The sequence below is a fragment of the Hyperolius riggenbachi genome, chromosome 8 (assembly GCF_040937935.1).
Source record: "Hyperolius riggenbachi isolate aHypRig1 chromosome 8, aHypRig1.pri, whole genome shotgun sequence".
NCBI lineage: Eukaryota > Metazoa > Chordata > Amphibia > Anura > Hyperoliidae > Hyperolius > Hyperolius riggenbachi.
This window is the reverse complement of record NC_090653.1, coordinates 43,496,983-43,510,286: the sequence shown is the minus strand read 5'-3', so window position 1 is coordinate 43,510,286 and position 13,304 is coordinate 43,496,983. Positions and strand designations below refer to the sequence as shown.

The window sequence follows — 13,304 nt, the reverse complement described above, 5'->3', positions numbered from 1 at the left end:
CCCCGCTGGAGGCAGGGAAGGAAAATACATCAGCACTTATTTGCGCTTGTCAGGCTTGTCGAGCGAGGATTCCGGGACACTTCGGGGGAGCCAGCGCTGGGCTGCCTGCAGCTACAGGGGAGGAGGAAGTCTCATTGGGACCCTGAGGCATCCTCCTCCCAAGGTGAGTATCCCCCCCAGGGAACTTTGTTTTGTTACAGGTTCTCTTTAACCACCCTGGCGCTCTATTAACTGCGCCAGGGTGGTGACGCAGAAGTTTTTTTTAAATATTTTTTTTTTAAATCCTGTAGCTAGCCTACCGCTAGCTACATGATACCCCCCTCCCTGCGGCGTCCGGCGCGTACCTTCCTAAGGAAATCCTGTTCTGAGCGGGATGTCCTTTAGGGCTTCCCCCATCGCAATGACGTCATCAACATCGTGACGTCAGACAGAGTCACGATCCACCCCTCAGCGCTGCCTGGCACTGATTGGCCAGGCTGCGCAGGGGTCTCGGCAGGGGGGGTCGTTACGCGGCGGGTAGCGGTGCATCGGCGGCGATCAGGACCAATACGCAGCAAACAAAGTGCTTGCTGCGTGTTTTTTTTTTTTTTTTTTAATTTGTGAAAATCGGCCCAGCGGCGCCCTCCGGCAGTCATGGATGAGCTGAGCTCGTCCATACCGCCAAGGAGGTTAAAGAGGTTAATCAGGTTAGCATTGAGGGAGTTAAGAGAGAACTTTGGAAAAAATTTTAAAGATGTGGTGTATATGAAGATATTTTTGTGTTTTTAGACACATGTGTATCATCCATGTACAGCAGCCCCCTACCACTCCATGTGCAGCAGCCCCCTCCCATTCCAAGTGCAGCCCCCTCTTCCCTGTGTATCATCCATGTACTGCAACCCCTCTGTTTCATGAACTGCCACCTTCAGCATCAGTTTCCCTTTTTCATGTGTTGCTCCCCATCTTCAGCCTCCTCTTTCATATGTAACAACCCATATTTCATGTCCAGTTGCCCCTCGGGCTGCAGACGCCTAAGGCCCGGGCCTCCGTGGCCTCACCAGAAATCTGGCCATTATTGTTTGATTGGTATTTATTAGCAGATACACGTCACCACTAGGGGTCATTGGAAGTATGGTCCTCTTTGTTCATTAAAGGCGTGGGACTTGAGGCAGAATTCATCCCTCGTAACTGCCCTGCTGTTATGACCCTCACTGACAGCAGAGCTGGTGACCAATCTGTGCAGCACATACAGGAGATGAGACAGCAGATATCGGCAATAATATTCATTGAAAAGTGCAATAAATATATACAACAGTGAAAAGTGGTCACTATGAACAATACAACCACAGCGAACAATTCCACACGCACACACCATACAAGGCTACATAACTAGCGGCGACAAAACTATATACACAATATACAGATCCAGGAATGCAGTACAAAATCCTAAACAAAAGCAAGTCAAGACAAAGCGCGACGTCACAAACCAGGAGAGCAGCGCAGGACAGAATCGGAATCCAAAGACAGGTAAACAAAAGGCAAGAGGTCAGACCAGGTAAATCAGGCACAGGCAATGGGAATCTGGCAACGTCTGTAGCAATGTCTGGAACAGGAAGCTCTGCCAATGTCTGTAGCAGGGTGGAGTCTTCAAATAGGCTCTTTGCAGCTAACTGCATAATTGCAGAGAAAAGTCCCTTGAGGACATCTGGTGCCAAGTAGAGATGTCAGCGAACGGCATACCTCCTAACTTTTTGAGATAAGAAAAAGGGACACTTAAAGGGATACTGTAGGGGGGTCAGGGGAAAATGAGTTGAACTTACCCGAGGCTTCTAATGGTCCCCCGCAGGCATCCAGTGCCCGTGCAGACGCTCACTGATGCTCCGGCCCCGCCTCCGGTTCACTTCTGTAATTTCTGACTTTAAAGTCAGAAAGCCCCTGCGCCTGCGTTGCCGTGTCCTCGCTTCCCCTGATGTCACCAGGAGCGTACTGCGCAGGCACAGACCATACTGAGCTTGTGCTATACACTCCTGGTGACATCAGCGGGAACGAGGACACGGCAACGCAGGCGCAGGGGTTTTCTGACTTTAAAGTCAGAAATTCCAGAAGTGAGCCAGAGGCGGGGCCGGAGCATCGGTGAGTGGCTGCGCGGGCACAGAATGTCTGCGGGGGACCATTACAAGCCACGGGTAAGTTCAACTCCTTTTACCCCGACCCCCCCTACAGTATTCCTTTAACCTCCCTGGCGGTAAGCCCGTGCTGAGCACGGGCTATGCCACCGGGAGGCACCGCTCAGGCCCCGCTGGGCCGATTTTGCATAATTTTTTTTTTTGCTGCACGCAGCTAGCACTTTGCTAGCTGCGTGCAGTGCCCGATCGCCGCCGCTACCCGCCGATCCGCCGCTATACGCATCGCCGCAGCCGCCCCCCCCCCCCCCCCCCCAGACCCCGTGCGCTGCCTGGCCAATCAGTGCCAGGCAGCGCTGTCGGGTGGATCGGAGTCCCCTTTGACGTCACGACGTCTGACGTCATCCCGCCCCGTTGCCATGGCGACGGGGGAAGCCCTCCAGGAGATCCCGTTCTTTGAACGGGATCTCTTGATCTCCGATCGCCGGCGGCGTTCAGAGGGGCTGGGGGGATGCCGCTGAGCAGCGGCTATCATGTAGCGAGACCTCGTCTCGCTACATGAAGAAAAAAATTTAAAAAAAAAATACGTATTTGCTGCCCCCTGGCGGATTTTGACAAACCGCCAGGAGGGTTAAGCGACGCCCCTGCCACACCCAGGACCACGCCTATGTCACACCCCTAGTCACGCATACAATAAAGATTACATAAGAAAAATATGTTTTATAATTCAGACCACACTGGTCCTTTCCATCCTGGTTCATTTTCCTTCATATTCACATTTTAAAATTAGTAATATATCAATTTAAAGGATGGGAATAAAGTTTAGAGTCAATCAAACACATTTTTTTTTTTTTTTTAGTAGAGAAATGTGTATATTTACATAGAAAGAGGGACAAAGTCCTGAAAGAGGGACATATGAGGAGGAAAGAGGGACAGAGGGACAGGGCTCCCAAAGAGGGACTGTCCCTCCGAAAGAGGGACAGTTGGGAGCTATGGAACGGTTCGGGAACCGTTCGCTGGCGAACCCCTCACCCTGTGTTACTTCCAGGCCACTATGACCCGTAGTAGTACGGCTGCGCTGGGCCGGCGGGGCACGTCCTTGATCGTGTGCCTGTTGCCGGTCACTTTCTGCGCATGTGCGTGACGTCATGAGTGATGTCATGCTCAGGCACAGAGAGTGCCCGGCAACAGGTGCGCGATCAAAGACGTGCACCGCCGGCCCAGCGCAGCCATACTACTACGGGTCATAGCGACCTGGAAGTAGTACTGGCCCATAGGGATTCGCTGACGGTTCACCAACATCTCTAGTGGTGATTAGTGCCATCTACAGGTAAAACAGGGAGTAGCAGTGTTCTGTAACAGAATCAAGAGAGCCACTTGCTGGTGAGCAAAAGTCCAACAGCCAGGGGCATTGCCAGGGACGGATCAAGACCAAGTTGCGCCTGGGGCAAGGTCAGGTTTTGGCGCCTAAACTGCCATTCATTTTGCCGCCTTTTTAAGAATTCAACAAACTGTGCCTGGGGCAAGATACCCGCTTGCCCCCCACCTAGATCCGTCCCTGGGCATTGCTAGCCCCAAACGCCAGTGGCACTTGCCCCGGATCTATTCTGTGGTGCCCCGGATGTCCCCCAGGCAGAGTCAGCTGTGGTGCCTCAATGGCGGACATGCTGGGAGCTGTGGTGCATCAATCGGGGGTATGCTGGGTGCTGTGGTGCCTCTATGTAGGCATACATGGTGCTGTGGAGCCATGCTGGGTGTTGTAATGCCTTTATGGGGGCTTGCTGGGAGCTATGGTTCTTCTATGGAGGCATGCTGGGAGTTATGGTGCCTCAGTGGGAGGCCAGTGGGAGCATGGGAGGGGGTCCACTAGAGGGTCAGGGAATGCTATGGGGGACTGCCAGATAACGTAGTAGCAGGCCAGCCCATCCAGCAGAAAGCCAGACCAGCCAGCACAGAAGCCAGGGAACGCTTCATGGTTATGTTTAAGTGACACTGCGCTGCCTATTTATGTGATATGCTACATTATTTTATTAATTAATAGAGAGGGGGGCTTCATCCAACATTCTGTTCGGCAGGACAACTTAGACTGCTGTTAAAGGGACACTTAAGTAAAAAAAAAAAATGAGTTTTACTCACCTGGGGCTTCCAATAGCCCCCTGCAGCTGTCCGGTGCCCTCGCCGTCTCCCTCCGATCCTCCTGTCCCCGCCGGCAGCCACTTCCGGTTTTGGTGACAGGAGCTGACAGGCTGTTCCTGGACACAATAGCGCTATCTGTGCTGCTATAGCATATATCATATACCATATAGCAGCATAGAGGGTGCTAATGTGTCTGGGAACTCGAAGAATCACTCGCGTCCCCAGCCTGTCAGCTCCTGTCCCCGAAACAGGAGGTGGCTGCCGCCGGGGCCGGGAGGATCGGAGGGAGACGGCGAGGTCACCGGACAGCTGCAGGGGGCTATTGGAAGCCCTAGGTGAGTAAAACTCGTTTTTTTTGTTTGACTTAAGTGTCCCTTTAAGTTCATGTAAATGTTGCTCCGCCCATGACCACACCCACATTCTGGTGAGTGGCCACACCCATTTTCCAGCTGGAGTGCCCAAAAGTCCCCCGAATCTCTTAGGATCCTAGCAATGCCCCTGCCAACAGAACTTTACGTATGCTATGCCACCAGCAGGTGAGACATGGAATTGCAGGTTTCCTAACACCTGCTCTAGGAAAGTACTGTGGCACTAAAATATTAATGATATCAGAATGTTTAATGTATCCTCGAGATAAAGTTTTGAAGTGAACCAAGTGGAGATGAGGGATGTAGGTTGGGCATTATGTCTTAATTTCTGTACAGTATTTTAATACAAAATGTTGTCCTTTCCTCTCAGGTATCTGGAAAATTACCTATACAACTTCCTCGTCTCCGCCAACCTTCACTTTATGCCGGGTCTCCCCTGCGTGTTTTACATCCTCACTGACCGTCCGTCGGCTGTGCCTGCCTTTGAGCCACGCCCAGGGCTGTCCGTTGTCACCCTGCAGGTTCCCAGGCGAAACCGCTGGCAAGAAATTTCAATGCTGCGCATGCAGGACCTGCTGGAGCTGGTCTTGCCATTGGCCAAAGAAAAAGTGCATTACCTGATCTGTATGGATGTGGATCAGGTAAGATGGCTTCAATGGATTACCTGATGTGGTTATTCACAGATTGTGCTAAGTTAATCAACCCTAAATGCAAGAGGTCTTAAAGAATAGCTGTACTTATATAAGTACTAGTTGGCCTAAGCCCGTTTAAAAACAGGCTCTAGGTCTCTTCACGCCGCCAGTCAGTGCGCCTGCACCCGTCTGTCCGGCTCCCGGGCACGTCCTCCTGTCCCAACGGTTGTCTGTACTGCGCACATGCGCAGTACGAAAACTTACGGACACGCAGACGGGGACAGGAAGGATGACACAGGGACAGTTAGGTTTTATTGTATAGGATAGTTGTCTGATTGCTCCTCAAGAAAGCCAGGAAGTAGACTGGGGGTAGGGCTTCTCCCAGTCAGGATGTGGCTTCTAGTATCACAACCATAGGCTCTCATAGCCTAGCCAATGCCACAGTCACCAGAAGCCCCATCCCCTCTGTAAGGATATATGCGATGATGATGATATGTACGGTAATATGCAGAACATAGAAGCCATAATTTTCATTTTGTGTCATGTGTAGGGCTGAAGGAAGCTGCTACTTTGAGCTTCTGTATTCAGTGCCTCTGGAAGTTGGACGCTGCTAATTGGATCTCCTGTAGGCCAGAATAGTACATTTGCATCTAAAGGTGAACGCTTGTGAACAGTAGAGCAGGACCTGCTAATGTGATTGCCTGTATGCCAATGACACTACATTTGCATTCAGTTCCTTTGGATACAGGTAATTAGGTAGTGACCCTCTATTCTGTCCTGGATCTTGCATTGCTTTGAACTTTTTGTATATGTAAACAAGCAAACATACAATCCAGATTAAATGAGTCTGGACAGTTGGAAGCTAACACTGTCTAGCGGCAGCTAGTGGTGGCAGTGAGAAGTGCTTTGAGGGGCGACAGCCTTGTTGTAGCTTAAATAAGGCTGCTCCCCTCTCGATCTGGTCAAACCCGCAGTCGGGAACCATATCTGCAGGCTTGCCGCGGAGCCGGTTCCTGACATCCTGGTCTACCGCCAATATTCTTTGAGTCGACAAGAGATGACATCACTGTTATTTTGTAACTGACTGGTTGGACCTATTTGGTATTCCAACTTACTTTTGGAAACCAGGTATAGGCTAATCAAGGAGCTTTTTAACAAACAGTGGCTAGCGCTCTCGCTTAGCAGTGCTGGGTCCTCGGTTCGAATCCCAGCCAGGGCACCATCTGCAAGGAGTTTGTATGTTCTCCCCGTGTCTGTGTGGGATTCCTCCATGCACTCCGGTTTCCTCCCACAACCCAAAAACATACAGATAAGTTAATTGGCTTCCCCCTAAATTGGCCCTAGACACATGCACTACATGGTACATACATACACATATGGCTATGGAAGGGACTAGATTGTGAGTCCCTCTAAGGGACAGTTAGTGAGAAGACAATATACTCTGTACATCGCTGCTTAATATAGCAGCACTATATAAATACTAAAATAAACAAAGAGAACCTCTATCATTAAATGTTTTTCCAGGACTAAATAAATATTTATCCTTAGAGCTTACCTACTACTGGCTGCTGTGGTACAGGTCTGGCCATTATGATCATCAAATAACACTCTAAACATAGCCTAGATGAGGAATAGGAAAAAAAACCTATAAATGTAACTTTTATTTGATTATTAAAAAAACAATTAATAGCTGTCGATAATCCTACGAAAACAGCAGCTCCACAGCAGCAGCTGTTATTAAGCCAAAATGCTGTTTTTATTTCCCATACCTGAAATATATATTTAATGTACTTGTTGCACTAAGTGCTGGCACCTTATCACTAGGCACTTTATTTCCCCTGACGAAGCGACCCATTGATGGAGGGAAACATGTAGGGTTGGTGGTAGGGATATACGATATGTTATGCTGGGAATACATGGCTCGATTCGGAGCCATTTAGATGGATAATTTCTGACACATCCGATCTTCCACCCGATCGTTTTGCCGCTCGATTCTGCATTGAGGACAATGCAAAAAGATAAGAAAAAAAAGTAGAAGATAAGAGAATCGCCGGCAGAATCAAGCGGGGAATCGATCGAGCGGCAAAATGGAGCCGTGTATGCCCAGCGTAAGCCAACTAGTACTACCCCTTCACAGTATTTCCCTATAGAATTATAAGCAGCTAATACTACTTGTTTTTTAATATTGAATAAAAGTTATATTGTAAGGTTTTTTTCTATTCCTCCCTCCTCTAGGTTATATTTAGTATGTTATTAGCTTATCTCAGGATTTGTGTATTTGGATTTTGACCATCAGACAGTTGATACTACAGTACAGAAATGTCTTATTTCTCACTTTGATCAAAACACTTTTGTCCTAAACCAGCCTACTCTTACATCTTTCTCACCGTTTCTCTATCTCCAGGTGTTCACTTCCCGTTATGGTCCAGAGGTTCTCGGAGACCTGATGGCCCAATTGCACTCTGGGTACTACTTGGCGAAGAGAGAGGAGTTCCCCTATGAACAGGGCCCTCAGTCTGCTGCATACATACCTCCAGGAGAGGGACAATATTACTACCACGCTTCCGTGTTTGGTGGCACACCTTCTCATCTTATTAATCTCACTGCCAGCTGCCTGGCGGGTATCTTAAAGGACAAGGAGCAAGGAGTAGAGGCGGTATGGCACGATGAAAGTCATCTGAACAGATACTTCGCCTTGGAAAATCTTCCCCTGAAGATCTTGTCTCCCGAGTATTGCTGGGACAAACGGTTGTGGCTGAGGTACCATAGAATGGTGTGGGCCAAGAAAAATTATGAAAAACTCAGAGTCTGATGCAGACAAACAGAGATGGGCATTGTCTGCTCTGAAAGGAAGAGACGTCAGAAGCAGAAGAAACCGGAGTTGGTCCTCCTTCTCCTCGCTGGGTCATGAGTCTAACCTGATTTAGCTAAATAATATACATTAAATTATTAGATATAAAGGTAAATGCAGATGGAGGTAAGCAGGGCTGCCATCAGAAATATTTGGGCCCCATACTGGGCTGACCTACTGGGCCTCCCGTCACTCCCCTCTGTCCCCACATGGCAAATCACAATCCTTGAAGGCCTGAACACACCAACGTCCGTGTGTTCCAGCTATGAGAGCATGATGGAGGAAGCACATGGCCTGGAACAAAGCATATGCAGTGCCCTGCAACCCAGCTGGATTGTGTGGACTTCACAGAAGCACAACAGATTGGACTGGAAGGGTATTGAGGGAGCTGATAGACTACAGGGAGGCTGGAAGGAGAACCAGTATGGTAAAAATCCTGTTCTCCCATTCGTCAGTTAGGTTTACTTTAATCACTGACTAAGGTTGAGCTTCCTGACCTCTTTCACCACATTATTGGACAGCCCATGTGTGGCACTGTTTGCCAAGCCCAAGATTCACTGGGCCCCCATAGAGCAGTCCCCCCTGTTATGCCCTGAAGGCAGCCCTGGAGGTAAAACTTATAAGAATCGTCCTAAAGGCCCAGTGCAATCACCCAACCTTCACACCTCTCTGGCATTCATGGAAAAGAGGACGCTGGGACTTGACTACGTCTTCCATCTCCTGCATGCCACCTTCGGCAACGCCACAGAGATGGATGAGCGTCCTTTCTCAACCAGCACTGTACTGCAGAAGAAGTGGTCACATGGGCACTGCTTTTCCAATGACCATACCTATGGATTTTTATTTTTGGTAAATGGTATAATTACTGAACAGGGGCATTATTCTTTGTGCTTACTACTTGAAGTCCTGCTTTGAAGATCAAATTTCTTTGCAGATATAATCTTGAACCCCCCTCTACCACTCTCCCTCCCTCTTTCCATCCCACCCCTCTAACTTATTTATTCTCCTCCCAACAAAAACTTACAATAATACTCACCAGGACCACCAAAAGTTCCAGTGATTATATCACACTTGATTTCTTATCCAGGTTGATATTGGCTTCTGAAGGTCACCATATCAGCACTATGGCACGCCCACCCGCCTCTCTCACCCATTCCCTGTGACGCTAATTGGAGGGGAGCTGGATGGGTAGTCTGGATTGAACTGTCCATCCAACTCTCTGATCCAGGGGCATTGATATCAGATGACACCAGGATGATGATGAGTGCAGGATTGCAAACCCATGAAAGGCGCCTCTCAGCACACTGGCGCCTCTAGGCTCGTACCTAGTGTGCCTAATGATAATTCTGTATCTGCCTCTCACTTCAGGCTCCCTTTAACCACCCTGGCGTTCGATTAATTGCGGCCATGGGTGGCTTTTTTTTGTTTTAAATGTCTACATTGGTGTAGCTAGCACTACGCTAGCTACACTTTTCCCCCAAGTCCCCCGGCACTGTCCCCCTCCCCCCGCTCGCCGCCGGCGATATTAGTCTGGCCGCGATCCCGCGACGGCCGAGACTTCCGCCATAGCTTCAGGCATTGCTATGGCAATGATCTGGCATGATGTCTGACGTCATCAACGTCACGCGCACTTCCGATCGCCGCCATAGCGACCCCTGGAGGCTATGGAGAGGCTGCGCCGCCATGGGCTCTGGGGGGTATGTATAAAACAGCGCGATTGAGGGGATCAGAGCGTGGCAGCAGCGATCGGAGGGGTGATGTAGCTAGCCAAGTTAGCACCCCCTCCGAAAATTTGGTGTAAAAGACCCTCCAGGGGCTGAGAAATCCACTGCGGCGGTAATAGATGAGCTGGGCTCGTCATTACCGCCAAGGTTTAAACAGACCCGGAAGAAAGTATGATTCAGGTAGAAAAGGCATCTGGCTTTGCTGAGCTGATCATATGTTTATGTGCGCATACATTGCATACCAGACCGCTGGAAGGAAAGCAGAGCAGCTGAAATGGATGTCTTCTGGCTAAAAAAAAAAAAAAATGCCTAGCCAAAAGCAACTATATATGTATGTTTACACTACCTTCTGAGATCCAGTTAAAAACTGGAAGAAAAAAAATAGTTAAAGTAAAGGTCTAAGTAAAATAAAAAAAAATCCACTTACCTGGGGCTTCCTCCAACCCGTGGCAGCTGTCCTGTGCCCTCACCACAGCTCCATTTGACCTACCAGCAGGTCTTAACATTTGGTGAGTGTATCTCACTGGGGTGTGGTGAAGGCTTTCCTTTATAGTAAGAATCTAACCTCAGGATAAGGTCTCAACTAGCAGCTGAGGCACACTGAACTATACTCCAGCCTTTGATGCCAGAACTGGAACTTTGTATTACGCATAATAGCTTAAGGGCCCGTTTCCACTATCGCGAATCCGCATGCGGGCAACGCATGCGGATTCGCACAGTCAGTACAAGTGGATGGGACTGTTTCCACTTGTGCGTTTCCCCGCACGTTTTTCTGTGCAGAAAAAATCTGCAGGATAGGGGCCTCAGAATTCGCCTGCGTGTGGAATGCAGGCGAATCGCACGCAATGTATTTAATAGGGAAATCGCATGCGTTTTCCCCATGCGGTTTTTGCCGCGATTTCGCATGCGATTTCGCATAGGTACCCATGTTAATTCACACAGGCAGTGACATGGTTAAAATCGCATACAGCCTTACCTATGGGAAATCGCATGCAAAATCGCAGCAAAAAACGCATGCGGAATCGCACCCGCATGCGATTTGCCTGCGGTGATTCGCCGGCGATTTCTTAACACTATAGTGGAAACGGGCCCTTAAGCAGCTTAAATTCACTGTGGACTTTTTGTGATTATATGAGTTTTTTTATGTGACTGCGGATTATGCTAGCTATCATATAAGTAATTCTTTAGGTATTGTACCCCAACGGAAGTGAAGGAGTAAAACTTGAGGTGTATTGTATTGTTTGGGAAACTGTTGCCTAGAGAAGTCTGAGAGGGTGTGGGTTACACTGTGAGTGCCAACCTCTGGTACTACTGTATATAACCAAAATAACAGAGGGGCGAACAAGTGTTAAAGAAGAACTGTAATGAGAGTTATATGGAGACTGCCATATTTATTTCCTTTTAAGCAATACCAGTTGCCTGGCAGCCCTGCTGATCTATTTGACTGAAGTAGTGGCTGCATCACACCAGAAACAAGCATGTAGCTAATCTTGTCATATCTGTCAAAACTGTCAGAAATACCTGATCTGCTGCATGCTTGTTCAGGGTCTATGACTGAAAGTATTAGAGGCAGAGGATCAGCAGGACAGCCTGGCAACTGGTATTGCTTAAATGGAAATAAATATGGCAGCCTCCACACACCTCTCTCTACAGTTCTCCTTTAAGTGTACGCTGTCAGCTCGGAGTGTGTTTTTGTCTAGTTCTCCGCTGCAGAACCTGACTTCGCCAGGTCCATGATGATGTCGGCCGGACCACGGGACCCGCGCCGTGGAGCGCAGAAGATGCCGACCCAGAACCCGACCTGGCGAAGTCGGGTTCTGCGGCAGAGAAGACCAGAAGCCTCCGGAGCTGCGGCGAGGGCACAGGATGGCTGCCACGGGCTGGAGGAAGCCCCAGGTAAGTGGATCTTTTTTTAAATTTTACTTGGATGTTTCCTTTAAAGCACCACGATCGAGAAAAAATTAAAAAATATAAAAATACACTAAAACACATGAATAAAAAGTACATTTCTCGCAGAGTAAAATGAGCTATAAATTACCCTTCTCCTATGTTGCCGTCACGTAAAGTAGGTAGTAGAAATCTGACAGAACTGACAGGTATTGGATTAGCCCATTTCCTCATGGGTAACTCTCAAGGTTTTCTTTATTTTCAAAAGCACTTAGTGAATGGCAGTTGCACTGTCCAACTACCAGGACAGTGTGGTGGTGGGGGGCTGCATCTTTGTATAGATCCTTTCCAGGGAGTGCTTTTGTCAATAATAAATGAATCCCCCATGAAGAGATGGACTAGGCAAAAACATGTCAGTCTCTTCTGATTTCTATTAAATCCTCTACGGGACGGCATGACCGCAACATGGGAGAAAAGTAATTTGCAGCTCATTTTTACTCTGGAAGAAACACAACTTCTTAAAGCAGCACTCCAGCGAAAAAAGTAAGCAGTTAAAATCTGACAGAACCGACAGGTTTTGGACTAGTCCATCTCCTCATGAGGGATTCAAGTTTTTTTCTTTGTTTTTAAAAGCACTTCCTAAACGGCAGTTTAACTGCCATAATAGTACGATACCAGCCACCCTCCCTACTCGCTTGCACACTATTTTGTCAATTAGATTTAGCAACTGCCATTTAGGAAATGCTTTTGAAAACAAAGAAAACCGTGAGAATCCCCCCATGAGAAGATGGGCTAGTCCAAAACATGTCAGCTCTGTCAGATTTTAACTGCATACTTTTTTTTCGCTGGAGTGGTCCTTCAATTTAATGCGTTTACATGTATTTTGAATTTTTAAATTTTACGTGCCACTGGTCCTTTTAACCACTTGAGGACCACAGTCTTTTCGCCCCTTAAAGGACTTACGAGGCCAAATTAGGGAAAAAGTTAATTACCTGCATAATCTTTTACGGCACGGAGGACGCCGTCCGCGCCCTCTGTGCCGATCCGCTGGGTCCCCCCGCTCATTAGCTGGCTCCCAACCCCACGGCTTGGGTCGGGCTCCGCTGCCTCTCCTAAAATGGCCGCTTGCTCTGGCCGCGGCTGCGCAGTCCGCATAGCCGCGAGTGCGGCTGCGCAGTCTGCATATCCGCGAGTGCGGCTGCACAGCTCTAGGGCCAACCTCCCTGATGCACGCTACAAAGCGTGGATCAGGGAGGTTGGCCCTAGAGCTGTGCAGCCGCACTCGCGGCTATGCGGACTGCGCAGCTGCGGCCAGAGGAAGCGGCCATTTTAGGAGAGGCAGCGGAGCCCGACCCAGCCGTGGGGGGGACCCGGCGGATCGGCGTGGACGGCATCCTCCGGGCCGTAAAAGATTATGCAGGTAATTCACTTTTTTCCCTAATTTGGCCTCGTAAGTCCTTTAAGGACCAGAGCCTTTTTCTCCATTCAGACCACTGCAGCTTTCACGGTTTATTGCTCGGTCATACAACCTACCACCTAAATGAATCTTACCTCCTTTTCTTGTCACTAATACAGCTTTCTTTTGGTGCTATTTGATTGCTGCT

The 13,304-nt window shown here is 48.7% G+C and overlaps 1 protein-coding gene across 3 annotated transcripts in view; it reads left to right on the top strand.

The window, feature by feature from the left end:
- The window catches only part of LOC137528772 (N-acetyllactosaminide alpha-1,3-galactosyltransferase-like), a 158,296-nt gene extending 145,515 nt beyond the window's left edge, over positions 1-12,781 (top strand). For 2 of the 3 annotated variants that reach the window (XM_068250336.1, XM_068250337.1), the window contains exons 4-5: positions 4,977-5,247; positions 7,643-12,781. In XM_068250336.1, the coding sequence (XP_068106437.1) occupies positions 4,977-5,247; positions 7,643-8,050 (679 nt within the window). In that variant the 3' untranslated portion in view covers positions 8,051-12,781. The remainder of the gene's footprint in view (positions 1-4,976; positions 5,248-7,642) is intronic. The other variant, XR_011023462.1, reaches the window with a different exon arrangement.
- Positions 12,782-13,304: the final 523 nt, after the last annotated feature.